The sequence below is a fragment of the Carcharodon carcharias genome, chromosome 32 (assembly GCF_017639515.1).
Source record: "Carcharodon carcharias isolate sCarCar2 chromosome 32, sCarCar2.pri, whole genome shotgun sequence".
Classification (NCBI taxonomy): Eukaryota; Metazoa; Chordata; class Chondrichthyes; order Lamniformes; family Lamnidae; genus Carcharodon; species Carcharodon carcharias.
The window spans coordinates 7,534,641-7,562,611 of record NC_054498.1 but is presented as its reverse complement, the minus strand read 5'-3'; the positions used below and the strand labels follow the sequence as shown (position 1 = coordinate 7,562,611).

Below are 27,971 nucleotides of genomic sequence, written 5' to 3'. Positions count from 1 at the left end.
TCTGCTGCCAGTCTCTCTCACTCTCTGCTGCCAGTCTTTTTCTCTGCTGCCAATTTCTCTCTTTGCTGCCAGTCTCTCTCTCTGCTGCCAGTCTCTCTCCCTGCTGCCTCTCTCTCTCTCTCTGCTGTCAGTCTATCCCTCTGCTGCCAGTCTCTCTCTCTCAGCTGCAAGTCCCGCTCTCCCTGCTGCCAGTCATTCTCTCTCTCTGCTGCTAGTCTCTCTCTCTGCTGCCAGTCTCTCTCTCTCTGCTGCCAGTCTCTCTCTCACTGCTGCCAGTCTCTCTCACTCTGCTGCCAGTCTCTCTCACTCTGCTGCCAGTCTCTCTCACTCTGCTGCCAGTCTCTCTCTCTACTGCCAGTCTTTCCCTCCCTGCTGCCAGTCTCCCTCTCTGCTGCCAGTCTCTCCCCCTGCTGCCAGTCTCTCTCTCTGCTGCCAGTCTAATTCTCTCTGCTGCCAGTTTCTCTCTCTCTGCTGCCAGTCTCTCTCTCTGCTGCTAGTCTCTCTCTCTCTGCTGTCAGTCTCTCTCTGTCTGCTGCCAATCTCTCTCTCTGCTGCCACTCCCTCTCTGCTGCCAGTCAGTCTCTCGTTCTGCTGCCAGTCTCTCTCTCTCTGCTGCCAGACTCTCTCTCTGCTGCCAGTCTCTCTCTCTCTCCTGCGAGTTTCTCTCTCTCAGTTGCCAATCTCTCTCTCTCTGCTGCCAGTCTCTCTCACTCTGCTGCCAGTCTGTCTCTCTCTCTCTGGTGCCAGTCTCTCTCTCTCTGCTGCCAGTCTCTCTCTGTACTGCCAGTCTCTCTCTCTCTCTTTTCTCTGCTGCCAGTCGCTCTCTTTTCTCTGCTGCCAGTCTCTCTCTCTCTGCTGCCAGTCTCTCTCTCTCTCTGCTGCCAGTCTCTCTCTCTCTTTGCTGCCAGTCTCTCTCTCTGCTGCCAGTTGCTCTCTTTTCTCTGCTGCCAGTCTCTCTCTCTCTGCTGCCACTCTCTCTGCTGCCAGTCTCTCTCTCTCTTTGCTGCCAGTCTCTCTCTCCCTGCTGCCAGACTCTCTCTCTCTCTGCTGCCAGTCTGTCTCTCTCCCTGCTGCCAGTCACTCTCTCTCTGCTGCCAGTCTCTCTCTCTCTCTGCTGCCAGACTCTCTCTCTCTCTCTCTGCTGCCAGCCTCTTTCTCTCTGCTGCCAGGATCTCTCTATCTCTGCTGCCAGTCTCTCTCCCTGCTGCCAGTTTCTCTCTCTCTCTGCTGCCAGTCTATCTCTCTGCTGCCAGTCTCTCTCTCTCAGCGGCAAGTCCTGCTCTCCCTGCTGCCAGTCATTCTCTCTCTCTGCTGCTAGTCTCTCTCTCTGCTGCCAGTCTCTCTCTCTCTGCTGCCAGTCTCTCTCTCACTGCTGCCATTCTCTCTCACTCTGCTGCCAGTCTCTCTCATTCTGCTGCCAGTCTGTCTCTCTGCTGCCAGTCTCTCTCTCTGCTGCCAGTCTCCACCTCTGCTGCCAGTCTCTCTCTCTGCTGCCAGTCTTTCTCTATCTGCTGCCACTCTCTCTGCTGCTAGTCTCTCTCCCTGCTGCCTGTCTCTCTCTCTGCTGCCAGTCTCACTCTCTCTGCTGCCAGTCTAATTCTCTCTGCTGCCAGTTTCTCTCTCTCTGCTGCCAGTCTCTCGCTCTGTTGCCAGTCTCTCTCTGTGCTGCCAATCTCTCTCTCTCTGCTGCCAGTCTCTCTCTCTGCTGCTAGTCTCTCTCTCTCTGCTGCCAGTTTCTCTCTCTCTGCTGCCAGTCTCTCTCTCTGCTGCCAGTCTCTCTGTCTCTGCTGCCAATCTCTCTCTCTCTGCTGCCAATCTCTGCCACTCTCCTGCCAGTCTCTCTCTCTGCTGCCAATCTCTCTCTCTGCTGCCAGTCTCTCTCTATCCCTCTCTGCTGCCAATCTCTCTCTGCTGCCTGTCTCTCTCTCTCTCTGCTGCCAGTCTCTCTCACTCTCTGCTGCCAGTCTTTTTCTTTGCTGCCAATTTCTCTCTTTGCTGCCAGTCTCTCTCTCTGCTGCCAGTCTCTCTCCCTGCTGCCTCTCTCTCTCTCTGCTGTCAGTCTATCTCTCTGCTGCCAGTCTCTCTCTCTCAGCTGCAAGTCCCGCTCTCCCTGCTGCCAGTCATTCTCTCTCTCTGCTGCTAGTCTCTCTCTCTGCTGCCAGTCTCTCTCTCTCTGCTGCCAGTCTCTCTCTCTCTGCTGCCAGTCTCTCTCTCACTGCTGCCAGTCTCTCTCACTCTGCTGCCAGTCTCTCTCACTCTGCTGCCAGTCTCTCTCACTCTGCTGCCAGTCTCTCTCTCTGCTGCCAGTCTTTCCCTCCCTGCTGCCAGTCATTCTCTCTCTCTGCTGCTAGTCTCTCTCTCTGCTGCCAGTCTCTCTCTCTCTGCTGCCAGTCTCTCTCTCTCTGCTGCCAGTCTCTCTCTCACTGCTGCCAGTCTCTCTCACTCTGCTGCCAGTCTCTCTCACTCTGCTGCCAGTCTCTCTCACTCTGCTGCCAGTCTCTCTCTCTGCTGCCAGTCTTTCCCTCCCTGCTGCCAGTCTCCCTCTCTGCTGCCAGTCTCTCTCCCTGCTGCCAGTCTCTCTCTCTGCTGCCAGTCTAATTCTCTCTGCTGCCAGTTTCTCTCTCTCTCTGCTGCCAGTCTCTCTCTCTGCTGCTAGTCTCTCTCTCTCTGCTGTCAGTCTCTCTCTGTCTGCTGCCAATCTCTCTCTCTGCTGCCAGTCTCTCTGTCACTGCTGCCAGTCTCTCTTTCTCTGCTGCCACTCCCTCTCTGCTGCCAGTCTCTCTCTCTCTGCTGCCACCCTCTTTCTCTCTGCTGCCAGGATCTCTCTATCTCTGCTGCCAGTCTTTCTCCCTGCTGCCAGTCTCTCTCTCTCTGCTGCCAGTCTCTCTTTCTCTGCTGCCACTCCCTCTCTGCTGCCAGTCTCTCTCTCTCTGCTGCCACTCTCTCTCTCTCTCTCTGCTGCCAGTCAATCTCTCGTTCTGCTGCCAGTCTCTCTCTCTCTGCTGCCAGACTCTCTCTCTGCTGCCAGTCTCTCTCTCTCTCCTGCCAGTTTCTCTCTCTCAGTTGCCAATCTCTCTCTCTCTGCTGCCAGTCTCTCTCTCTCTGCTGCCAGTCTGTCTCTCTCTCTCTGGTGCCAGTCTCTCTCTCTCTGCTGCCAGTCTCTCTCTGTACTGCCAGTCTCTCTCTCTTTTCTCTGCTGCCAGTCGCTCTCTTTTCTCTGCTGCCAGTCTCTCTCTCTCTGCTGCCAGTCTCTCTCTCTCTCTGCTGCCAGTCTCTCTCTCTCTTTGCTGCCAGTCTCTCTCTCTGCTGCCAGTTGCTCTCTTTTCTCTGCTGCCAGTCTCTCTCTCTCTGCTGCCACTCTCTCTGCTGCCAGTCTCTCTCTCTCTTTGCTGCCAGTCTCTCTCTCCCTGCTGCCAGACTCTCTCTCTCTCTGCTGCCAGTTTCTCTCTCTCTGCTGCCAGTCTCTCTCTCTGCTGCCAGTCTCTCTGTCTCTGCTGCCAATCTCTCTCTCTCTGCTGCCAATCTCTGCCACTCTCCTGCCAGTCTCTCTCTCTGCAGTATCTCTCTCTCTCCTGCCAGTTTCTCTCTCTCAGTTGCCAGTCTCTCTCTCTCTGCTGCCAGTCTCTCTCTCACTGCTGCCAGTCTCTCTCTCTCCTGCCAGTTTCTCTCTCAGTTGCCAGTCTCTCTCTCTCTGCTGCCAGTCTCTCTCTCTTTGCTGCCAGTCTCTCCCTCCTGCCAGTCTCTCTCTCTCTGCTGCCAGTCTCTCTCTCTCTGCTGCCAGTCTCTCTCTCACTGCTGCCATTCTCTCTCACTCTGCTGCCAGTCTCTCTCCCTGCTGCCAATTTCTCTCTTTGCTGCCAGTCTCTCTCTCTGCTGCCAGTCTCTCTCCCTGCTGCCTCTCTCTCTCTCTCTGCTGTCAGTCTATCTCTCTGCTGCCAGTCTCTCTCTCTCAGCTGCAAGTCCCGCTCTCCCGGCTGCCAGTCATTCTCTCTCTCTGCTGCTAGTCTCTCACTCTGCTGCCAGTCTCTCTCTCTCTGCTGCCAGTCTCTCTCTCACTGCTGCCATTCTCTCTCACTCTGCTGCCAGTCTCTCTCACTCTGCTGCCAGTCTCTCTCATTCTGTTGCCAGTCTGTCTCTCTGCTGCCAGTCTCTCTCTCTCTCTGCTGCCAGTCTCCCCCTCTGCTGCCAGTCTCTCTCTCTGCTGCCAGTCTTTCTCTCTCTGCTGCCACTCTCTCTGCTGCTAGTCTCTCTCCCTGCTGCCAGTCTCACTCTCTCTGCTGCCAGTCTAATTCTCTCTGTTGCCAGTTTCTCTCTCTCTGCTGCCAGTCTCTCGTTCTGTTGCCAGTCTCTCTCTGTGCTGCCAATCTCTCTCGCTCTCTGCTGCCAGTCTCTCTCTATGCTGCTAGTCTCTCTCTCTCTGCTGCCAGTTTCTCTCTCTCTGCTGCCAGTCTCTCTCTCTGCTGCCAGTCTCTCTGTCTCTGCTGCCAATCTCTCTCTCTCTGCTGCCAATCTCTGCCACTCTCCTGCCAGTCTCTCTCTCTGCTGCCAGTCTCTCTCTCTCCTGCCAGTTTCTCTCTCTCAGTTGCCAATCTCTCTCTCTCTGCTGCCAGTCTCTCTCTCTCTGCTGCCAGTCTCACTCTCTCCTGCCAGTTTCTCTCTCTCATTTGCCAGTCTCTCTCTCTCTGCTGCCAGTCTCTCTCTCTCTCTGCTGCCAGTCTCTCTCTCTCCTGCCAGTTTCTCTCTCAGTTGCCAGTCTCTCTCTCTCTGCTGCCACTCTCTCTCTCTTTGCTGCCAGTCTCTCTCTCCTGCCAGTCTCTCTCTCTCTCTGCTGCCAGTCTCTCTCTCTCTCTGCTGCCAGTCTCTCTCTCTCTCTGCTGCCAGGCTCCCTCTCTCTCTGCTGCCAGTCTCTCTCTCTCTGCTGCCAGTCTCTCTCTCTGCTGCCAGTCTCTCTCTATCCCTCTCTGCTGCCAATCTCTCTCTGCTGCCTGTCTCTCTCTCTCTGCTGCCAGTCTCTCTCACTCTCTGCTGCCAGTCTTTTTCTCTGCTGCCAATTTCTCTCTTTGCTGCCAGTCTCTCTCTCTGCTGCCAGTCTTTCTCTCTCTGCTGCCACTCTCTCTGCTGCTAGTCTCTCTCCCTGCTGCCAGTCTCTCTCTCTGCTGCCAGTCTCACTCTCTCTGCTGCCAGTCTAATTCTCTCTGCTGCCAGTTTCTCTCTCTCTGCTGCCAGTCTCTCGCTCTGTTGCCAGTCTCTCTCTGTGCTGCCAATCTCTCTCTCTCTCTGCTGCCAGTCTCTCTCTCTGCTGCTAGTCTCTCTCTCTCTGCTGTCAGTCTCTCTCTCTATGCTGCCAATCTCTCTCTCTGCTGCCAGTCTTTCTGTCTCTGCTGCCAATCTCTCTCTCTCTGCTGCCAATCTCTGCCACTCTCCTGCCAGTCTCTCTCTCTCTGCTGCCAGTCTCTCTCTCTCTCCTGCCAGTTTCTCTCTCTCAGTTGCCAATCTCTCTCTCTCTGCTGCCAGTCTCTCTCTCTCTGCTGCCAGTCTCACTCTCTCCTGCCAGTTTCTCTCTCTCATTTGCCCGTCTCTCTCTCTCTGCTGCCAGTCTCTCTCTCTCTGTTGCCAGTCTCTCTCTCTCTCCTGCCAGTTTCTCTCTCAGTTGCCAGTCTCTCTCTCTCTCCTGCCATTCTCTCTCTCTTTGCTGCCAGTCTCTCTCTCTCTCTGCTGCCAGTCTCTCTCTCTCTCTGCTGCCAGTCTCTCTCTCTCTGCTGCTGCCAGTCTCCCTCTCTCTCTGCTGCCAGTGTCTCTCTCTCTGCTGCCAGTCTCTCTCTGTGCTGCCAGTCTCTCTCTATCCCTCTCTGCTGCCAATCTCTCTCTGTTGCCTGTCTCTCTCTCTCTGCTACCAGTCTCTCTCACTCTCTGCTGCCAGTCTTTTTCTCTGCTGCCAATTTCTCTCTTTGCTGCCAGTCTCTCTCTCTCTGCTGCCAGTCTCTCTCCCTGCTGCCTCTCTCTCTCTCTGCTGTCAGTCTATCTCTCTGCTGCCAGTCTCTCTCTCTCAGCTGCAAGTCCCGCTCTCCCTGCTGCCAGTCATTCTCTCTCTCTGCTGCTAGTCTCTCTCTCTGCTGCCAGTCTCTCTCTCTCTGCTGCCAGTCTCTCTCTCACTGCTGCCAGTCTCTCTCACTCTGCTGCCAGTCTCTCTCCCTCTGCTGCCAGTCTCTCTCACTCTGCTGCCAGTCTCTCTCACTCTGCTGCCAGTCTTTCTCTCTCTGCTGCCAGTCTCCCTCTCTGCTGCCAGTCTCTCTCCCTGCTGCCAGTCTCTCTCTCTGCTGCCAGTCTAATTCTCTCTGCTGCCAGTTTCTCTCTCTCTCTGCTGCCAGTCTCTCTCTCTGTTGCCAGTCTCTCTCTGTGCTGCCAATCTCTCTCTCTCTCTGCTGCCTGTCTCTCTCTCTGCTGCCAGTCTTTCTCTCTCTGCTGCCAGTCTCCCTCTCTGCTGCCAGTCTCTCTCCCTGCTGCCAGTCTCTCTCTCTGCTGCCAGTCTAATTCTCTCTGCTGCCAGTTTCTCTCTCTCTCTGGTGCCATTCTCTCTCTCTGCTGCTAGTCTCTCTCTCTCTGCTGTCAGTCTCTCTCACTCTGCTGCCAATCTCTCTCTCTGCTGCCAGTCTCTCTTTCTCTGCTGCCACTCCCTCTCTGCTGCCAGGCTCTCTCTCTCTGCTGCCACTCTCTCTCTGCTGCGAGTCTCTCCCTCTGCTGCCAGTCTCTCTCTCTCTCTGCTGCCAGTCAATCTCTTGTTCTGCTGCCAGTCTCTCTCTCTCTGCTGCCAGACTGTCTCTCTGCTGCCAGTCTCTCTCTCTCTCCTGCCAGTTTCTCTCTCTCAGTTGCCAATCTCTCTCTCTCTGCTGCCAGTCTCTCTCTCTCTTCTGCCAGTCTGTCTCTCTCTCTCTGCTGCCAGTCTCTCTCTCTCTGCTGCCAGTCTGTCTCTGTACTGCCAGTCTCTCTCTCTCTCTCTTTTCTCTGCTGCCAGTCGCTCTCTTTTCTCTGCTGCCAGTCTCTCTCTCTCTGCTGCCAGTCTCTCTCTCTCTTTGCTGCCAGTCTCTCTCTCTGCTGCCAGTTGCTCTCTTTTCTCTGCTGCCAGTCTCTCTCTGCTGCCACTCTCTCTCTCTCTGCTGCCAGTCTCTCTCTCTCTCTTTGCTGCCAGTCTCTCTCTCCCTGCTGCCAGACTCTCTCTCTCTCTGCTGCCAGTCTGTCTCTCTCCCTGCTGCCAGTCACTCTCTCTCTGCTGCCAGTCTCTCTCTCTGCTGCCAGACTCTCTCTCTCTCTCTGCTGCCAGCCTCTTTCTCTCTGCTGCTAGCCTCTTTCTCTCTGCTGCCAGGATCTCTCTATCTCTGCTGCCTGTCTCTCTCCCAGCTGCCAGTCTCTCTCTCTCTCTGCTGCCAGTCTCTCTCCCTGCTGCCAGTCTCTCTCTCTCTGCTGCCAGTCTCTCTCCCTGCTGCCAGTCTCTCTCTCTCTGCTGCCAGTCTCTCTCCCTGCTGCCTCTCTCTCTCTCTGCTGCCAGTCTATCTCTCTGCTGCCAGTCTCTCTCTCTCAGCTGCAAGTCCCGCTCTCCCTGCTGCCAGTCTCTCTCTCTCTCTCTGCTGCCGGTCTCTCTCTCTGGTGCCAGTCTCTATCTCTCTCTGCTGCCAGTCTCTCTCTCTCTCTGGTGCCAGCCTCTATCTCTCTCTGCTGCCAGTCAGTCTCTCTCTCTGCTGCCAGTCTCTCTATCTCTGTCTCTCTCTCTGCTGCCAGTTAGTCTCTCTTTCTCTCTGCTGCCAGTCTCTCTCTCTCTGCTGCCAGTCAGTCTCTCTCTCTGCTGCCAGTCTCTCTCTCTCTCTCTGCTGCCAGTCAGTCTCTCTCTCTCTCTGCTGCCAGTCTCTCTCTCTCTCTCTCTGCTGCCAGTTCGTCTCTCTTTCTCTCTGCTGCCAGTCTCTCTCTCTCTCTCTGCTGCCAGTCTCTCTCTCTCTCTCTGCTGCCAGTCTGTCTCTCTGTTGCCAGTCAGTCTCTCTCTCTCTCTGCTGTCAGTCTCTCTGCTGCCAGTCAGTCTCTCGCTCTCTTTCTCTGCTGCCAGTCTCTCTTTTTCTCTCTCTGCTTGCCAGTCTCTCTGCTGCCAGTCTCTCTCTCTCTCTGCTGCCAGTCTCTCTGCTGCCAGTCAGTCTCTCTCTCTCTTTCTCTGCTGCCAGTCTCTCTCTCTCTCTCTCACTGCTGCCAGTCTCTCGCTCTTCTATCAGTCTCTCTCTCTCTGCTGCCAGTCAGTCTCTCTCTCTCTGCTGCCAGTCTCTCTGCTGCCAGTCAGTCTCTCTCTCTCTTTCTCTGCTGCCAGTCTCCCCCTCTCTCTCATTGCTGCCAGTCTCTCTCTCTTCTGCCAGTCTCTCTCTCTCTGCTGCCAGTCAGTCTCTCTCTCTCTCTCTCTGCTGCCAGTCTCTCTCTTTCTCTCTGCTGCCCCGCTGTAAGGGACCGCGGTACCGGCTGGCGGCGCTGAAGTTCCTCTCTGGTTCTGCCTCGCCCTACGAGCTGGAGCCGGAGCAGAGGCAGTGCCAGTCGGTGAGAGGAGCCGAGCGGGACCGGCCCGGGCAGAGCGATGCGCGGCTGCAGCGATGGCCAAATGGTTCAAGGAGCACCTGGGCTTCAGGAGCAGCAAGGGGCCCCCGCAGCCCCCGAAACCCGACTACCGGGCACGGCCGGCCGGAGAGCCCGACATCCTGGCCGCCTACAAGCTGCAGAAGGAGCGGGACTTCGAGGATCCTTACACCGGCGGCGGCGGCGGTGGTGGTGGTGGCTCCCGGTGTCTGCAGCGGCTCCGCTCCGAGGGGGAGGCGGCCGGCGGCGCTCCCGCTCCCGCTCCGGGAGGCACCGGCACCGGCAGCGGCTCCTCTCCACATCCCCATCCGGCCAAGAAAGCAGCTTCCCCCGATGTCAAATACATCTCCCCGAAACACCGGCTCATCAAAGTGGAAAACCCAGAGAGAAGCTGCAGCAAGTCACCAACATCTCCCGACGACAGCAAACAGGGCAAGGTGAGAGTGAGACATTCCCCTAGTGTTTCTGAAAGAAAGATACTTTGTTTCTAAAATGAAATACTTTGTTTCTGAAAGAAAGATACTTTGTTTCTTAAATGAAATACATTGTTTCTGAAAGAAAGATACTCTTTCTGAATTGTTTCTTAAAATATACTTGGCTTCCAACTCTTAAAATGTTTTGATGGAGCTGCGATTAAAGATTGTCCTCCCTCCCTCCCTATCTCCCTATCTCCCTCCCTATCTCCCTCTCTCTCTCCCTCCCTCCCTCTCTCTCCCTCTCTCTCTCCATTTCACATTTTTTTTTTAAAAAAGCAACTTGTTTCTTTGAATTCACTTTATCCCACGACAGAGGAAAGAAAGTTATTTATTTCTATCTCTCTCTCTCTCTCTCTGCAACTTTCTCTCCATCCCCCTCCCTCCCGCCCGGGGGCCAGGGCTCTCTGCCCCAAACAGGTGATGTGATATTCTGTAAAGATGTGAGGGGTTGGGACTGGAGGCTGAGAAATCCCTTAAGGGATTTTTAAAAAAAGCAAAAAATTTGGGGGAGTCGTCAATTTAGAACCGCGACCGAAAGCGAGAAGAAATTTTTTTTTAACAGGGAAGGTTGTCGGATTGTGGAATGGCTCACCAACACAGCAATCATTACTGAGGAAAAACTAGGCAAATATTTACAGCGAGGGAGCTAAGGTACAAGACTATGAGGGGAGAGTTGCAGAGCATTTTGTTCTAACAAAGAGCCGCCACTATCCAGATGGGCCGAGTGGACTCCTGCACTGTAAACTGGGCTGAGAGAGTAAGCAGCCTATTTGACCATGGGGAGCATCACAGAAGTGTTCTCACCCCCATGCCCGCTTTCTAGCCCAGGGATTGGTCTCAGTGTGTGCTTCATATGGGGAGGTGGGCCGGCGAGGGATGAGGTATGGGGGGGGGTCACTGGACAGTAAAACAGGAGTGCTGCCTCATACCTCCGACCCCCCACCCTCCCCCCGGGGGGGTCCTGAAGCCTATTGCTGTTCCTGACTGAACTCCGCGAAGTCAGGAAAGCGGGTCCTTCCCCGTAATCAGAGTGAAAGCTTTATGTTGGGGAAATGTGCTGCTTGTAATTTTCGGAAAAGTGTGCTGCGCTTGCGGTGAAATTCCCACGCAGTGCCAACTTGGAAACATGCCCAGGATGGTGCAGGCAGATCAGTCCTTCCAAATTTGGACTGGATCTGGGGAGAGAATGTTAAACTGGATAAGACCCCAGGGTCGAGAGCTGCTGATATTTTCCTTCAAATTGCATTGAGCAGCCGCCGCCTCTCTCACTTACAGAAAATGCTCTGGGTTTCAATTTGTATTCGGTGATGTCCACGCTCTGCAAAATACTGATTTGGAAATCTGCAGACTCCAAGGGTGTTCCGGGTGCTTATTTGTGTTTTGTTTAAAGGTTGTAGGGGTGAGTGTAATGGACAGCGGATCCTGTGGGCTGCCGCTTAACTGCTGTTCCCACAAAATTAACATGCGGCGATTTCATCGCAATCATTAAACTCTCCGATGTGGAATTAATCCACCATCAACTGCGTGGGACATTGACAGAGAGCACTTACAAAAAAAAACATACTTGGGATTGACTACATGAAGCAGATTCATTAGGTAGATAGTGAGATATAGTCCCAGTGGGGACAGATCTGTCACTGTATAACACTGGGGTACAGTACTGGTGGGGAAGGGTCTGTCACTGTATAACACGGGTACAGTACTGAAGGGGACGGGTCTGTCACTGTATAACATTGAGGTACAGTACTGATGGTGACAGGTCTGTCACTATATGACACTGGGATACAGTACTGGTGGGGACGGGTCTGTCACTGTTTAATATTGGGGTACAGTACTGGTGGGGGCAGATCTCTTACTGTTTAACACTGGGGTACAGTACTGATGGGGACAGGTCTGTCACTATATAACACTGAGGTACAGTACTGGTGGGGACAGGTCTGTCACTGTATAACACTGGGGTATAGTACTGGTGGGGACAGGTCTGTCACTATATAACACTGGGGTACAGTACTGGTGGGGACAGGTCTGTCACTGTATAACACTGGGGTACAGTACTGGTGGGGACAGGTCTGTCACTGTGTAACACTGGGGTACAGTACTGGTGGGGACGGGTCTGTCACTGTATAACACTGGGGTACAGTACTGGTGGGGACAGGTCTGTCACTATATAACACTGGGGTACAGTACTGGTGGGGACAGGTCTGTCAGTGTATAACACTGGGGTACAGTACTGGTGGGGACAGGTCTGTCACTGTATACCACTGGGGTACCCTATTAGTTGGTGCTGTCACTGGTTGCTGGACATAATTTCTAGGGATCAATTGAGAATATCAGACAAGAAATATAAATTTTTTTTATTCATTCACGGGCTGGGTCAGCACTTTTATTGCCCATCCCTAATTGCCCTTGAGAAGGTGGTGGTGAGCTGCCTTCTTGAAGCCCTGCAGTCCATGAGGTGTAGGTACACCCACAGCCCTGTTAGGAAGGGAGTTCCAGGATCCAGCGACAGTGAAGGAACGGCGATATATTTCCAAATCAGGATGGTGAGTTACTTGGAGGGGAACCTCCAGGTGGTGGTGTTCCCATTTATCTGTCTGCTATGCTTGTCCTTCTAGGTGGTAGTGGTCATGGGTTTGGAAGGTCCTGTCTAAGGAGCCTTGGTGTATTCCTGCAGTGCATCTTGTAGATGGTGCACACTGCTGCTACTGTGTGTCAGTGGTGTAGGGAGCCAATGTTTATGGATGTAGTGCCAATTAATTGGGTTGCTTTGTCCTGGATAGTGTCAAGCTTCTTGTGTTGTGGGAGCTGCACACATCCAGGCAAATGGGGAGTACTCCATCACACTCCTGACTTGTGCCTTGTAGATGGTGGACAGGCTTTGGGGAGTCAGGAAGTGAGTAACTCGTCGCAGGATTTCTAGCCTCTGACCTGCTCTTGTAGCCACAGAATTTATACCTATAATGATAAAACGGCAGCTTGTGAGAGTTGGTCTGCAGCAATGTGCTTGTTCATTAAATGCATCTCATGGTGGTTTTCTGTCTGATTCCCATTCAGGGTTTGTGTTTTATAATTTTATGATGAGATTTGCCAGTTTAGCATCCCGCTATTATTTATATCCATTTAGATAATCATTCAACTGAAATAATCGAGTTGTGCTACAGGAAATCAATCGACAGTCATTGGGATGTTCGAGAGACACTGTGAACAAACTCTGAGGGCCATATCCAATTGGGCTCAACTGAAACGCCTGAAAAATTCAAGCATTTACCAATTCAAGCATTCTCCTGGGACCTGGTGTTGAATTTTACCACCTCCTGCAGCTTTTGCGGAACTTTTCACATAATAATTAGGAACAGGACTAGGCCTTCCCATCCCTCAAACCTACACCGCCATTCAGTAAGGTCAAGGCTGATCTTCTGTCTTAGCTCCGTTTTCCTGCCCTGTCCCATATCCCTTGGTTCCCTTGGTGCCTATTAGATTTTAAGTTAGACATTTATTGTTTGTTGCTTTTAAGGATTTTTTTTTCAGTGTCTGTCTGTCTGGGCTCAGAATGTTGCGGGTTCAAGTCCCCATTCCAGAGACCCGAGCGCAAAATCCAGACTGACATTCCCAGTGCGGTACTGTGGGAGGCGATGGCCTTCTGGACAAGAGTTTAAAGGGAGGGCCAGCCAGCCTTAACCAATACCATCGATAGACCCGGTCTTTTATGTGTCCATCAGTGGGAAACCCAGTTGAGGAGTCAAAGCGCAGGCTGCAGGACAGCACCAAAACTGACATGACAAAGATAACTCCTGAGCTAATGGCGCCAAGCCTGAGGTGTTGATCCAAGGAGCAGTTTGGATGGAGAGAAGCTGTACAGTTTTGAGGTCCTGGCAAAGCAGGAGTTAAGAGATTGCAACACTGTGAGGATGAAAAAATTATAGGTTGGGTATGAGGGATTTAGGAGGAACAGGAAGGGGCATTGACTTTGACCCAATGATAGAATGGAGAGTGAAGGAATGTTGCAACTGAACAACGCAATGTCCCACATAGTTACAACCCTACAGGAATGAGCACTGTTGACTAATACCTGAGTTTAATTAACCAACGTTCAAAGAATGCTTGTGTGCTGGGAGCATGTGCTCATCATTCTGATTTCCTGTTTTAGTCTCAGGGGCAGTTCATTAGACAAGGAGGGAAGGTGGGATAAACAACAGAAGGGCAAAAAAGGGGGAATTGGAGGGAAGATTCCCCCATTATGGAGCACGAAGCTGCTGTTTGTGTTGCTAAACAATTTAGAATTGTATTGGGTCTGTTCTGTTTGTGGGCCATGGGATAGTGGTAATATTGGCACATCAGTGCTGAGGGGTGCTATGATCCTGTTGGCATTGATTTCTTGCCGCTGAAGGGGGTGGCGTTAGTCTTGGCTGGGGTTCCCTTCCACAGGCATAAGTGTGAAGCTCGCCCACGTTGCCATGAACTGAGGAGCTGAGGTGTCAGCAGTCTGTTCAACCAGGGTGTGGGTAGGGGGGAGGAGGAGGAGGAGGAGGGGGGTCTCAGGGAGGGGAACGGAGAGGGGGCCAACCCTATCTCCCCTGAGATTTATGAGTGTGCATGGTGCTGCATCATAGAACACAAACTGCCCATTGTGTTTGCACCAGTGTTTCCTCCATATGAGCCAATTAATCCAATCACACACTCCTGTTTGTTTCCTTTTAGTTTTTCAATGTCCTTTTCTTCAAAAAGATAAATCTGGTGGTTTGGCTGCTTTGTTGAACCACTGCTGTCCACATGGTGCCAGGATAGTGTTAGTCTGACGTGCCAGGACCTTCTGAGAAATGAACAGCGGTTATCGATCCAAGTTTGAATTACGTGTGCGTTTTACCTTTAGTAACTGTGAATGGTTTTCCTTTTTGATCGGACTTTAGCTAGATTTAATTTTTAGCGACTTACTTTAACCACTGTGCAAAAAAGCTGGAGGGGAACTTGGAGGTTGATAGTGTTCCCATGACACTGGTGCTGTGTCCTTCCTGAGGAGGGTCACAGTGAAGGTTGAAGTAACCTTGATGAATTCCTACAGTGCGTCCTGTAGATGGTATAAACAGCAGATACAGTATGATAGGGGGAGTGGATATTAATTCCAAAGTCTCTGCGCATCCCCCATTTCCTTAGCTCTATAATTAATGGCTGTACCTTTAACTGCCTGGACCCTAAGATCTAGACGTTCATTCCTAAACGTCTTTCTCAACTCCTTTAAGATGCTCCTTAAAACATACCTCTTTGCCTGTCCTGATATCTCCTCCTTGACCTCAGTGCCAGTTTTCTCCAATGACGCTGATGTGAAGCATTTTGTGATGTTTTATTACGTTAAAGGTGCTATATAAATACACGGTGTTGTCACCCTGCCCTGTCATTGTTCCCAACAACAGGTGACAGGGGCCTCAGTGAATGAATACACATATACCTGGAGTGCTTTGTACAAATGTTTCACACCACATTGCTGTGACCCCCTGCTGTTTTTAACCATTCATTTCCTTTCTAAAAATTTTAACTTAAAGAAATGAAGTGGGTGCTACAACTGTACAGGACCATGATGAGATTGCACCTGGAGTACTGTGTTCAGCTTTGATCTCCTTACTTAAAGAGGGATATACTTGCTTTGGAAGCAGTTCACAGAAGGTTCACTAGGCTGATTCCTGGGATGAAGGGGGTTGATTTATGATGAAAGGTTGAGCAGTTTGGGCTGGTATCCACTGGAGTTTAGAAGAATGAGAGGCGATCTTATTAGGATTCCCAGAGGGCTTGACAGGGTAGACCCTGAGGGTGTTCCCTCTTATGGGGGAATCTAGGACTAGAGGGCACAGTTCCAAAGTAAGGGGCCTCCCATATAAGATGGAGATGAGGAGAAATTTCTTCTCTCAGAGGGTTGTTAGCCTTTGGAATTCTCTTCCCCAGAGAGCACTGGAGACTGGGTCATTGAATATAGTCAAGGCTGAGTTAGACAGAGTTTTGATTGACAGGGTGTCAAGGGTTATGGGAGACAGACAGGAAATGGCATTAATGCCACAACAGATTAGCCATGATATTATTGACTGGTGGAACAGATTTGATGGACCAAATGGCCTACTCCTACAATTTCTTATGATCTTAAACATTTTTATATCTATGGTTTTCCTTCTGGAGTCTCCACTTACTGTTACCAAACTCTCTGTGTGATGAAGAATAATCACAGAATCACACAGTGCAGAAGAGGCCCTTCGGCCCATCGAGTCTGCACCGACACGTGAGAAACACCTGACCTACCCACCTAATCCCATTTACCAGCACTTGGCCCATAGCCTTGAACGTTATGACGTGCCAAGTGCTCATCCAGGTGCTTTTTAAAGGATGTGAGGCAACCCGCCTCCACCAACCTCCCAGGCAGCGCATTCCAGACCGTCACCACCCTCTGGGTAAAAAAGTTTTTCCTCACATCCCCCCCTAAACCTCCTGCCCCTCACCTTGAACTTATGTCCCCTTGTGACTGACCCTTCAACTAAGGGGAACAGCTGCTCCCTATCCACCCTGTCCATGCCCCTCATAATCTTGTATACCTCGATCAGGTCGCCCTTCAGTCTTCTCTGCTCCAACGAAAACAATCCAAGTCTATCCAACCTCTCTTCATAACTTAAATGTTTCATCCCAGGCAACATCCTGGTGAATCTCCTCTGCACCCCCTCCAGTGCAATCACATCCTTCCTATAATGTGGTGACCAGAACTGCACCCAGTACTCCAGCTGTGGCCTCACCAAGTTTCTACACAACTCCAACATGACATCCCTACTTTTGTAATCTATGCCTCGACTGATAAAGGCAAGTGTCCCATATGCCTTTTTCACCACCCCACTAACAATGAGTGCTACACACTATTGGAAGGGCAGCAGGTGGTCAATGGTCTCCTCTGGAACGCCCCACACCCCCTCCTCCCCAAGGGCATCGCATGGCAGTGGCTTCCGTTGACAGTGTCCCCATAGGTCAGGGCATGGTTGCATGCTTAGGGAATGTTTTTTTAAAGCATTGACTCCAGTGGTACAGCATGATCTATGATTGTTTCACTCTGGGTCACTGTCCAGCCCAGCCCTTGTGTGAAATATATAGATATAGAGAGTGAGGACAGGATTAAGCTTGACTAAGATTCCCCGTGGGGTGGAACAGCACTTGTTCTCCAGGGTGGGGGGAGAGGAGGTGGGGGAGGCGGGGATGTGGGGAGTCACGTGTAGAACAGCCACTTGGCCAAGCTATTGGGTGGGGGCTGGGGGTGTGGTTCTGTGGAACCAGAAAGTGGAGATGAAAATTGGAAAAAGAGAGAGAATGCATCTTGGCTGGACTCGAAGAATTCTGTCACATCTTTCTTAGTAATGGCTCCAAGCAGCTGTTCATTAACTCTGTAAAGCATATTAATCAGAATGATGCTCACTGTGAAACAAGTCATGGATGAGCAATGAAAAGCTGCAATAACTGTTAAGCATTTTTCTTTTTGCCCAAACATTTTTGATGTTCAGTTAGATTTAGTTTCTGATCTTGAGCATTCTTGCTAATTGCAGGAAATGGCCAGTCTCTGGCATAGACACTCCTTTATTCTGGCTGAAGTTGCAGGTTGATCATTGCTGATTGGACTGGGCTAAATTATCTTTTAAATTAGTTTTTCTTTTTGATGCAGTCAACTCCAATTGGTGCAAGGCATGTAAAACTCCACCAACCCATCTCTTCTGCTCTGTAGAATTCTTCAGTGGTTCCAGAATTCTTCGCCAATATACTTGTTGCTCTGGAGGTAGTTGATCCAAAGCCAGTTTTCGCCAAGAAATGTATCCATTTCCTGAGACCATTTCCACTTCTCTCCTGTGCATTGGATGGGAAGATCGACAAGGGGAGTCTTCGCAGCCGAGCTGGATCCTGTCTCCATTCACAGTTCCATAAACCTTTGCTTCCCAGCAAAAGGTCCACTTGAAAGCAAACTTGAGCACAGATATATACAGAGTAAAGCTCCCTCTACACCGTCCCCCATCAAACACTCACAGGGCAGGTACAGCACGGGGTTAGATACAGAGTAAAGCTCCCTCTACACCGTCCGCATCAAACACTCCCAGGGCAGGTACAGCATGGGGTTAGATACAGAATAAAGCTCCCTCTACATCGTTCCCATCAAACACTCCCAGGACAGGTACAGCACGGGGTTAGATACAGAGTAAAGCTCCATCTACACTGTCCCCATCAAACACTCCCAGAACAGGTACAGCACGGGGTTAGATCCAGAGTAAATCTCCCTCTACACTGTCCACATCAAACATCCCCAGCACTGAAGGACATTTTCTCCACACTAGCTCAGGAGCTCTGAAGTCAAATATGGGCCCTCGACCGTCCCCCTTGCTAAGAACAATAACCTGAACATGGAGCAAGAATCAAACCTGAGCCCTGCCTTGGCTGGTGCAGTTGGTACTACTTTAGGCAAGTGCATGCATTAAGCGAGCCATCAGGCCTTTCCTAGCCCCTTGTGTTCTGTCAGAGTTGGTTGTGACTGAATGATTAAACTCACTGCGAAGCAGAGATAGGCAAATTGGCCCCTTGCAGACTATAGAAATCTTTATTGAAACAGAGCATTGTTTTGGCAAACCAACCTCAGTGTAAAAATAAGTTCTGATTTGGCTGTGCACATTATAACTGAAACACAGAAAAACAGAATGCTCATATCAAGATTTAACATCTGTCAGGGAGTTTACTCACTATAAGTAGGAGTGCGTCTGCTTAAAGAACAGCCTTGGTCCCTCCGTTCTATTGCCCAGTCTGCTGTTAGGCCACAGAGACTGGGAAAGATTAGGATTTTAATTCCCTTGCCCTGCCCACGGCTGTGCTGAATTGGCTGATTTTGCTGGGCACAGCATCTGTTTGTGGAGCAAGTGAGAGCTAGTCAGTTGGTCAGGGTGCCCGCTCCTGATGTGCTGTCCAGTGACTGCTGCTGGAAAGTACAAAGCATGGAAAGACTGTGGTGCCTTCTGCTGTTGAATAGCTAATACCCAATACTCCCTCAAAACACGGGGGAGACGGTGGCATTAGGGTAAAGTCAATGGACTAGTAATCCAGAGGTCCAGGCTAATGGTCTGGGAACACAGGTTCAAATCCCATTGGTAAGTCTGGAATTGAGAGTGAATCACAATAATTGTGACCACGAGCCTATTGATTGTCATAAAATTCCATCTGGTTCACTAATGTCCTTCAGGGAAGAAAATCTGCCACCCTTACCTAGCCAGGCCTGCATGTGACTCCAGACCCACAGCTATATGGTTGACTCTTAATCGAGCTCTGAAATGGTCGAGCAAGCCACACTGTACAAAGGCAATTACGGATGGGCAACAAATGCTGGCATTGCCAGTGATGCCCACATCTCATGAAAGAATAGAGAGAACAATTCCATCAAACACTCCCAGGACAGGTACAGCCCGGGGTTAGATACAGAGTAAAGCTCCCTCTACACTGTCTCCATCAAACACTCCCAGGACAGGTACAGCACGGGGTTAGATACAGAGTAAAGCTCCCTCTACACTGTCCCCATCAAACACTCCCAGGACAGATACAGCATGGGGTTAGATACAGAGTAAAGCTCCCTCTACACTGCCCCCATCAAACACTCCCAGAGCAGGTACAGCGCAGGTTTTGATACAGAGTAAAGCTCTCTTTTCATTGTCCCAGTGATGTGTCTCAGCCCCAACATGAGAAGAGTTTGGTTCTGTTGAAGGGTCATGAGGACTCGAAACGTCAACTGTACTCTTCTACGCCGATGCTGCCAGACCTGCTGAGTTTTTCCAGGTATTTTTTATTTTTTGTATGAGAAGAGTCTCATCTGCTGTATGACAGTCACGGTCAGTGGTGACCAGCCTTATATCTGTGAACCTATGTTTGAAATCCATGAAATAAGGTTGAGGTGCAATCACTTAAATCTTTGTCTGGTCCCAGCATCGAAACACACAGTAAATTGCAGTGTTGTCGTCCTCCCCCCCTCCTATTCCGACTGTCCTTCAACATGAAGGGAGTGGGGGAGGGAAGAGACTCGATTTCTAATGAAAAGTGTTGGGAAAGCAGTGTTGCTGCTTGAGTTTGCCTGACTGACTCAGGTGCCCACCCTTCGGTGAGCTGTTGTTTTTTTCCTTAAGCAGTCAAATGTTTCCTTAGGTTCAGGAGGGGGGCTGAGCTCTGCTTTAACACAATCACCTGGCTCTAACTGACAGTGAGAGGGAGGATCAGTGGACGTTGGTGCTCTGTTGGCTCTCAGTGACACTGGGTCAGTTGGCTGAGCTGTGTATGTGTGCAGAACGATTTGCATGTCTTCACCAGGGAGATGTCAAGCCAGCTTGATTAACACTTGAGCACATCGGTGTGAAATCTGTCTCCTTGCTGGAATCTTGCAACTAATACAATTACAAGCGGCTTATTGGTTTGTCACAGACTCCTGTCTCCGGCCCCATGGGGAGGCAGTTAACATCCAGCCTGCCAGCCTGTGACACGGCGCAGCTCGTTTACAGTGTGGGCTGTGAGCTTCCTTGCCTTAGGACCTCAATCTTATCTGCAGTGCGAGGAATGAGGATGTGGCTGACCCCTGCTGAATGGTACATGTGGTGGGCAGATGATTGAAGCATTCCCTTTACATGAATGAAGCAGACAGCCCTCGGGCAATAGCTGGGGGAATCGATGTGAATCGCGTTTGGCTTAGATATGTCTGGTGTGAGCTGTGTATGGCCTCAGCTGTGTTAAGCAGTGGGGCCCTCAAAGAGTGAGGAGTTTTAATACAAGCTTTCTGCAGTATTTTGTGGTCTTTGTCACTCCCGGTACTGGAGCACAAATCCCAGGCTGGTACTCCCAGTACAGCACTGAGGAAGTGCTGCACTGTCAGTGGTGCCTTGCCCTGGCCTACGTCCTCTGGTCGGCATAAAGGGCCCCATGGCAGGATTTCAAAGAAGAGCAAGGGAGCTCTCCCTCGTGTCCTGGCCAACATTTATCCATCAACCAACGTCACCAAAGAATAGATTGTCTGACTGTTATCACATTGCGGGATCTTGCTGTGCAAAATTTGGCTGCCACATTTCCTGACATTGTAACAGTGACAGCACTTAAAAATGCTTCATTGTAAAGCACTTTGGGATGTCCTAAGGTTGTGAAAGATGCTATATAAATGCAAGCCTATGTTTTGATTGAAGATGGGGGCTGACTAGGTCACACAGTATAACATAATTCAAACCATAATTCACATTAAATCCGGCTACAATTCACTCTGGACCCTTGACTCCTTGTAAGACATTAATTACATTATTCTAATGTCTCCTCCTTCTCTGAAAGCACCTACTCTCCTTGGGACAAAAACAGAATTACCTGGAAAAACTCAGCAGGTCTGGCAGCATCGGCGGAGAAGAAAAGAGTTGATGTTTCGAGTCCTCATGACCCTTCGACAGAACTTGCGTGAATCCAAGAAAGAAAATATTTCACCCCTTTCTTGGATTCACTCAAGTTCTGTCGAAGGGTCATGAGGACTCGAAACGTCAACTCTTTTCTTCTCCGCCGATGCTGCCAGACCTGCTGAGTTTTTCCAGGTAATTCTGTTTTTGTTTTGGGTTTCCAGCATCCGCAGTTTTTTTTGTTTTTAATCTCCCTGGGGTCTGGTTGCACAACTGCGGCACGCACTTCAGTATTATGAACAAGTACTCATTCTTGTATGAGCTCTCCGATCGTTGTCTGTGCAATGCCCCTTGCATGCACTGGGGTGATGACTGGGAAAGGGATGCACGGCCAAATTTGCCTACCTAAGGGGTGTTGAGGCCAATCTTTGCTGGATGGTGTGATGCTGCAGCAGGGAATGCTCTCTTTTGTTGTTGCAATTAAACTAGTGGAATTTAATTTTCTTTGAACACTGGTCCATTTCAGGCAGACAATGTCAGTTTGAAGCTGAGATCAGGTAGTGTTAAATTCCCTCTGCCGTGTTCTAGCAACTTCCTTCAACTCCCAAGCTCCAGAAGGCACCTCTGCCGACGTGTTCCTGTCTCCCACACCGCACGCGATAGAGATTGCCAGCATTCCATTCCACATCGAGGAGGATCCACACACACCCAGGAGACAGACATAGGATGCCTTCATCTCTCCCACTGGGGAGATGGTGGCGTAGTGGTAATGTCACTGGTCTAGTAATCCAGAGGCCCAGGCTAATGCTTTGGGGACATGGGTTCAAATCCCACCACAGTCACTGGTGGAATTTAAATTCAATTAATAAATCTGGAATATAAAGCTAACCTCAATAATTGTGACCATGATAACCATCTTCAATTATCATTTAAAAACCTTCATTAATGCCTTTTGGGGAAGGAAATCTGCTGCCCTTACCCAGTCCGGCTGACACGTCCAGATCCACAGGAATGAAATGGCTGAGCAAGCCACTCAGCTCCAGAGCAATCGTGGATAGGTAACAAACACTGGCCTTGCCAGCGCCGCCCACATCCCACGAAAGAACCCAAGCTGAGTGGGAAGGGTCGGAGTCTGACCTGCTCTTCATTCATTCCACTTACTACTTTGCTTCCTTCTGGACTAGTCAGGGATTCCCCCCCACAATACCCCCCACCGCCCCCTTGCGAAGGTTTGTGAAGCAAGCGAAATATTGGGAAGAGGAAGAGAAGCGATAGTGGCTGTCCTTCCAGGTAGCCTTGTACAAATAACGGTTGTGCACATTGAATCCGGGGATTGTTCTCCGCCTTGCTGGGTGCTGTGGAGTAATATGTTTTTATAATGTGTCGGCTGGAACCAAGTAGGAAATTGCTTGACCTCTGTGTACAACCTCCACGAGACCATTGCAAATTGCAGCTTGTTAAAGCTTCTGCAGATGGTGCTTGCAGCTCACCGCTCCTGCAGCAAGAACTCAGGAGAGTGGAAATCTCAGGCATGGGTGTGTGAGGAGTGCAGCCCCCTGGTTTTTGCAGTCGCCTCTTCGGTGCGCCCCTCTCCACCTGTTGACGACTCATTGGGGTTTGGTTCAGTGGGCACTCAAAACAGCAACACCAGTGGGCATCCATCATGGCAAGCTTCGAGAGTGAATGCGGGTGGGCTGTTCAACTCTGCTGGCATCACAGTTGAGAGATGTGAGGGAGAATCGCAGACACAGAGGGAAATGGGACAAGAAAGGAACATCAGGCTTGTGGGTGTAGGGAGGGAATGTGGCAAAGAGCGATTTGGAAGCAGGACTTTCAGTCACAGATGCAGAACAAATATCAGAGTGAAAAATGGTCACATATTGAGAGTGTGTGTAATAAACAAGCATAGATACAGCAATGGAGAAACACATACAAGGTTAGAGAGAGCCACAAATACATACTGGGACATCTGTGTAGACAGACGGTGAAACCTCACAACTGGAACTAGTTTTGGTTATTTATGATCATGATCATGTGAAGACCTGTTTATGAAACATGAAAAAAAATAATTTCCCTTCAGAAATTAAATGATTTTGCTCCATCAGAGTTAGCTGTGTCCACTCGTGATGATATTAGCTTCACCTCTGTGTTAGTGTCTCCGTGTATGTGTTTATATGCATATCTTTGTCTTTATGCCTGTCTGTCTCTCTCTGACTGACTCTCTTGTTCTGTGTGTGCTTGCATGCATGTGTCTCTCTCTCTCCCACCCGTCTCTCTCTCTCTTTATCTATCTCTTCTCTTTCTCTGTCTGTGTCTCTGTGTTTCTCTCACCCTCTCTCTCCCCCCCTCTCTGTACCTCTCTGTCTCCTCTCCCTCTCTTTGTCTGTGCGTGTCTCTCTCTCCCCCGTGTGTGTATGTGTGTGTGTGTGTTTTTCTCTCTTTCACTCCCTCTCTCTCTCCCGCCCTTCTACCTGTGTGTCTCTCCCTCCCCTCTGTCTGTGTCTCTCTCTCCCTCTCCCTCTCCTCTGTTTGTGAGAGTCTCTTTCCCTTTCCCTCTGTGACTCACTCTCGCTCTCTCTCTGACTTTCTCTGTGTGTGTATGTGTGTGCGTGTCTCTCTCTATGTCTCTCTCTGTGTCTCTCTCTGTCTCTGTGAGTGCACGTGTGTATGTCTAATCAGGGGATAGTGGCCAGGAGCTTGAACCTGGCTGGTTTTAAGCGCTGCTCCTTGTTTGCACCCCAGTGCACCTCCCTGGCTCACTGGGAGTGTCAGGACAGCAAGTCTCAGGGTGCCACCCGACAGATAACTGAGCTTGGGGCCAATAAAAACTAGAAATGCTGCAAATACACGGTCAGACAGATTCCCACTGAGACGAGGTAGAGCCAGGGGAGGTTCCGAGTCTGTGTCACGGTTGGGATGATGGAGGAATATTCGAGCCCATCCCTGAGATTGCTGTTGACTGACAGCCTGTAATTGATATTGCTGCCTGCATACACTCACCAGGCAAAAGCTCATCTCAGGAGCTAAACTAGTAACTGTCTAAAGAACTGAGAAAATACACGCCACTGACACATCGACTGACATATCCAATTTCTTCTCTCACACCAGTGCTTCAGGCATGTGTTCTTTAACTGGCTTTCAATCAGTTGCCTGCTCCCCACTGCACCCACCCCCCACCCCATCTCCAGGGTTACTCAGTCCAACAAGGAGACCTTTGTTCCAGTTACCTCCCCCCCATTCCCCCCACCCCCTAACCCCTCCTCAATTCTTAATCTTTTCCCATCCAAATTCTCTTCCCAAAGGGAGTTATGGAATTATACCCAGGGCTACCTCAACAAAAAAACTTAATTTTCTGCTGATTCTTGGATTTGCCCTCTCGGTGGTCCACGTTGTGGGGGGGTGGGGGTGGGTGGTAAGCTTCATAGGCATTGACGGGCCCTGGGTATCTTGCCTAAGTGCCCACTCTGTGAAGGTGAGTGGTAATGGCAGGCATCGGGAATGGCTGTGGGGTGGTGCTGGTGGTGGTGGGGTAGCCTTGGACGGACAGACAGTTTCCTGTCATGCCAGACCTCATGCATGTGTGTGTGGGCACTTTTTCACCTTACTGGTTTAAAAAGAATAAAAGAACTTGCATTTATATAGCACCATTCACAACCTCAGGGCACCCCAAAGCACCTTTCAGCCAGTGTAGCACTCCTTCAAGCGTAGTTACTGTTATAATGTAGGAAATGCAGCAGCCAGTTTGTCCACAACAGAATCCAAGCTGATATCTGAAATGACCACGTAACCGGTTTTAGTGATGCTGATTAATGGTAAATATTTCCATGGAGAGTGTCCCTGCTCTTCCGATAGTGGCCACGGGATCTTTTCCACCTGAGAGGGCAGACAGGGCTCGGTTTAATATTTCATCCGAAGAGCAGCAACTCTGTGACAGTGCAGCACTCCCTCAGCACTGCAGCAGAGTGCCAGCCCAGATTATTATATCTGAAGTGGGACTTGAGGCCACAACAAAAAAAAACAAAAAATAACTTAAGGGCCTTCAAGGTAGCAAAACATTCCAAAAGTATTAACCCGACGGCGCTGACCCAATGCGAGAGCTATACCACTAGGCCATGCCTGGCACATATTCGTAGCAGCTCAGTTGCTACCTTGGTTGAGATGGCACAGGCTGAGCACTGAACCAGGGATCTTTTCCTTGGTGTAATTCACTTGGTTAATGCAGGGGATATAAGTCCTCCATGTCCTGACTCAAGGGTAGGTGTGCCAGTAGGGGGCAGTACATTGGGACTCAGTAGCCCTGGGCTAGGCTCTCTTGTTGCCTGATCGCTGCTGGAATTTGTGTGAGGGTGTGACAGGCCTTGGCCCTATCCATCCCGCGATCAATAAACTGCTGGCTTTTAAAAAAAAATTCTTTCGTGGGACGTGGGTGTTGCTGGCAAGGCCAGCACTTAATGCCCATCCCCAATTGCCCTTGAACTGTGTGGCTTGCTAGGCCATTTCAGAGCACAGTTAAGATTCAACCACATCGCTGTGGGTCTTGGAGTCACATGTAGGCCAGACCAGATAAGGACGGCAGGTTTCCTCCCTAACAGACATTAGTGGTCTCTTAGGCACCATCAGCCACTCTTTATTATTTCCAGATTTTACTGAACTGAATTTAAACTCCTGAACTGGAATGAGAGTGCACATCACCTGATCATTAGTCTAGGCCTCTAATACTGGCCCAGTAACATAGTCACTACGCTGCTGTACCCCTCAATTGAAGGAGTGCTGGAACATTGCTGGCACCTTGGGTCCTTCCCTCCTCAACTGGACCCACACCTTCGGGGTAGGAGAGGGGGTGGAGGAATTGGGAAATCAAGTTTTGCGTAGCGGAGGCAAAAATAAATGGGTAAAATATAATGTGGGTCTGTTGTTAACCTCCTGGAGCAAACTGTTGGAAAGGGAATTGCTGAGGGAGAAGAGTTTGTTCATCCAGCCAGCAAACTCTGGGCGTTTTCATTCCAATGGCTGGAGAATAATGCTTGCTGGTCCCTCTTCCCCACTTCCCAGTTTTATCCCCTGTGTGGATCCCACACCCTGTGCCCAGAAACCTCCTGATTCCAGGGATGAAGAACTGTAGCTTATGAGGATAGACTGGAGAGGTTAGGATTATTTTCCTTGGAGGAAAGAAAGCCGAGAGGAGACTTGATAGAGGGATTCAAGATCCTGAGGGGTATGGACAGGGTAAACAGTGAGAAACTGTTCTCACTCAAGAAAGCGTCAAGATCTAGAGGGCACGGATTCAAAATAACTGGCAAAAGGAGTAAATGTGACGAAGAAAAAATTTTTTCACCCAGAGGATGGTCAGAGTCTGGAACGAACTTCCTGAGAGGGTGGTGGAGGCAGGTTCAATAGAGGCATTCAAAAGGGAATCGGCTTGCCCCCTGAAAAGAGAGAATGTGCAGGGTTACGGGGATAAGGCACAGGACCTTTACAGTGCATTAGGATGTCATTCAGCCCACCGAATCTGCACTGGCTCTCTGAAAGAGCATTCCCCCTAGTCCCACTCCCTCTGTTTTGTATCTTAACACCAACTCTTAAAGGGCTCTCTCTAAAGTTTAGCAAGTTTACCTATTGTGTATGCATTATCTATGATCACAGCTAGTGGCTGGTGCTTCTAGTTCTGTCGCAGGGTCATGAGGACTCGAAACAGCAACTCTTTTCTTCTCCGCCGATGCTGCCAGACCTGCTGAGTTTTTCCAGGTAATTCTGTTATTATTTACATGTTGCAGTTTGTCACCTTAACGAAGCTTTCTTTCCCTGCTTTACTGAGAGACTGTCTGCTCTTGGTGCCCACAGGCCATGGAATACAGATTTTTAACACATTACAGAAACAATTACACATTCAATGAGCGCTCAGTGCATAATGTGTCTCTTTTGTGTTTTAATTTATGCCCGCTGACAGGTTATTATTCTCGAAGATTATGCAGATCCATTCGATGCTAAACAGGCTGGTGTGGCCCAGGTTGGACAAGAGAAAGTGACCGAGAATGATGGCTACATGGAACCTTATGAAGCCCAAAAAATGATGGCAGGTAATAAATATATATATGTAACAGGTCACTTTGTGCAGCTTTCAGCCCATATTGTTTCCCCGCTAGCACCGTTTAATGTGAGCTAGGCCAGCACTGAATCTTTACTGGAATGTTTTGTCAAGTTGAATCCATCCAGATAGGTTTATGATGAGTGAACAGAGCCCTGGGCAAGCATCTTGTCGGTTTAACACCAACTTGCATTTAAATAGCGCCTTTAATTCAATAAGAACATTCCACAGTGCTTCAGAGGAGTCAAAAGAGAAAATGCTGGAAAAACTCAGCAGGTCTGGCAGCATCTGTGGAGGGAGAAAAAGGGTTAAGGCTTCGAGCCCGTCCGACTCTCCTTCAGAACTGAAGAGAGGTAGAAACGTTTCCACCTCTCTCTGTTTCTCTCTCCACAGATGCTGCCAGACCTGCTGAGCTTTTCCAGCATTTTCCGTTTTTACTGCGGACGCTGGAACTCTGAAATGTTTTGCTTTTGCTTCACCGGAGTGTTATCAGACAAGTTTTAACACAGAGCCACTTGAGGAGGCCAAAAACCTACTCAAAAGGGGCAGGTTTTAGAGAGCGTCTTGAAGGCAGACAGGCTTAAGGAGGGAATTCCTGATCTGAGGGCCCAAGCAGCTGAAGGCATAGACGCCAATGGTAGAGTGATGGAAATCGGGGGTGTGGTGTGTGCACTTACAAAGATACTCACTGTCTCCTTGGAGTCAGAGCAATCGAGCATCTGCACCCCCTGCTTTGAAGCTGAAGTTTGTGCTCCAGGATTTAAGCCCAGTGCAGGTCCGAATTGTCAGAACTTGGGCTTCTGATAATTTTAAACCCAAACCCATCTGCCTACCCAGGTAGGTATTATAAATTCCTCGACACTAATCAAAGACTAGCAGAGCTTTCTCCTGGCCTGAATTCCTCATGCAACCGACACCAACAGAAAAGAGGTTAACTGCTTATCGGTCTTGTACTGGAATCTTACTGTACACAAATTGGCTGCTGCGATTGCCTACATAACAGCAGTGACTGCGCTTCAATGGATGTGAAGACATTCCCACTGGCGGGATAAGACATGCCTTAAATATAAGTATTTCTTTCGTATCATTAAAAAACGTGCTTGCTTCCTGCTTTGATGGAGTTATGTGGTCAGTTGATATCAGTTAAGTGGCCTGAGGTGGTGATGGAGTTTACTGACGATAATAATGGTGGGTCAATGTCTCCAACATTTATTTTAAATGCAAGCTCCCCCTTACCCTCTCTCCCGGAGGCTCATGTTACAGCGCGTTGTGCCAGACTGACTGAGTCGCGACACTTCGCTTGCCCTGGGCTGCGACCCTGGGATGATCTTGGCAAACTTAAGCAAGGTGTAGTCTGTGATTGGCTGTTTTTTGCTGGATGCAGCGTCTGTTTGCGGAGCCTTCCCTGGA

General features: G+C 50.1%; 1 protein-coding gene across 2 annotated transcripts in view; it reads left to right on the top strand.

The window, feature by feature from the left end:
* Positions 1 to 8,552: 8,552 nt before the first annotated feature.
* The window catches only part of LOC121272114 (SH2 domain-containing adapter protein F-like), a 204,501-nt gene continuing 185,082 nt past the window's right edge, over positions 8,553 to 27,971 (top strand). For both annotated transcript variants that reach the window (XM_041178566.1, XM_041178567.1), the window contains exons 1-2: positions 8,553 to 9,038; positions 26,424 to 26,553. In XM_041178566.1, coding sequence (XP_041034500.1) covers positions 8,619 to 9,038; positions 26,424 to 26,553 — 550 coding nt within the window. In that variant the 5' untranslated portion in view covers positions 8,553 to 8,618. The remainder of the gene's footprint in view (positions 9,039 to 26,423; positions 26,554 to 27,971) is intronic.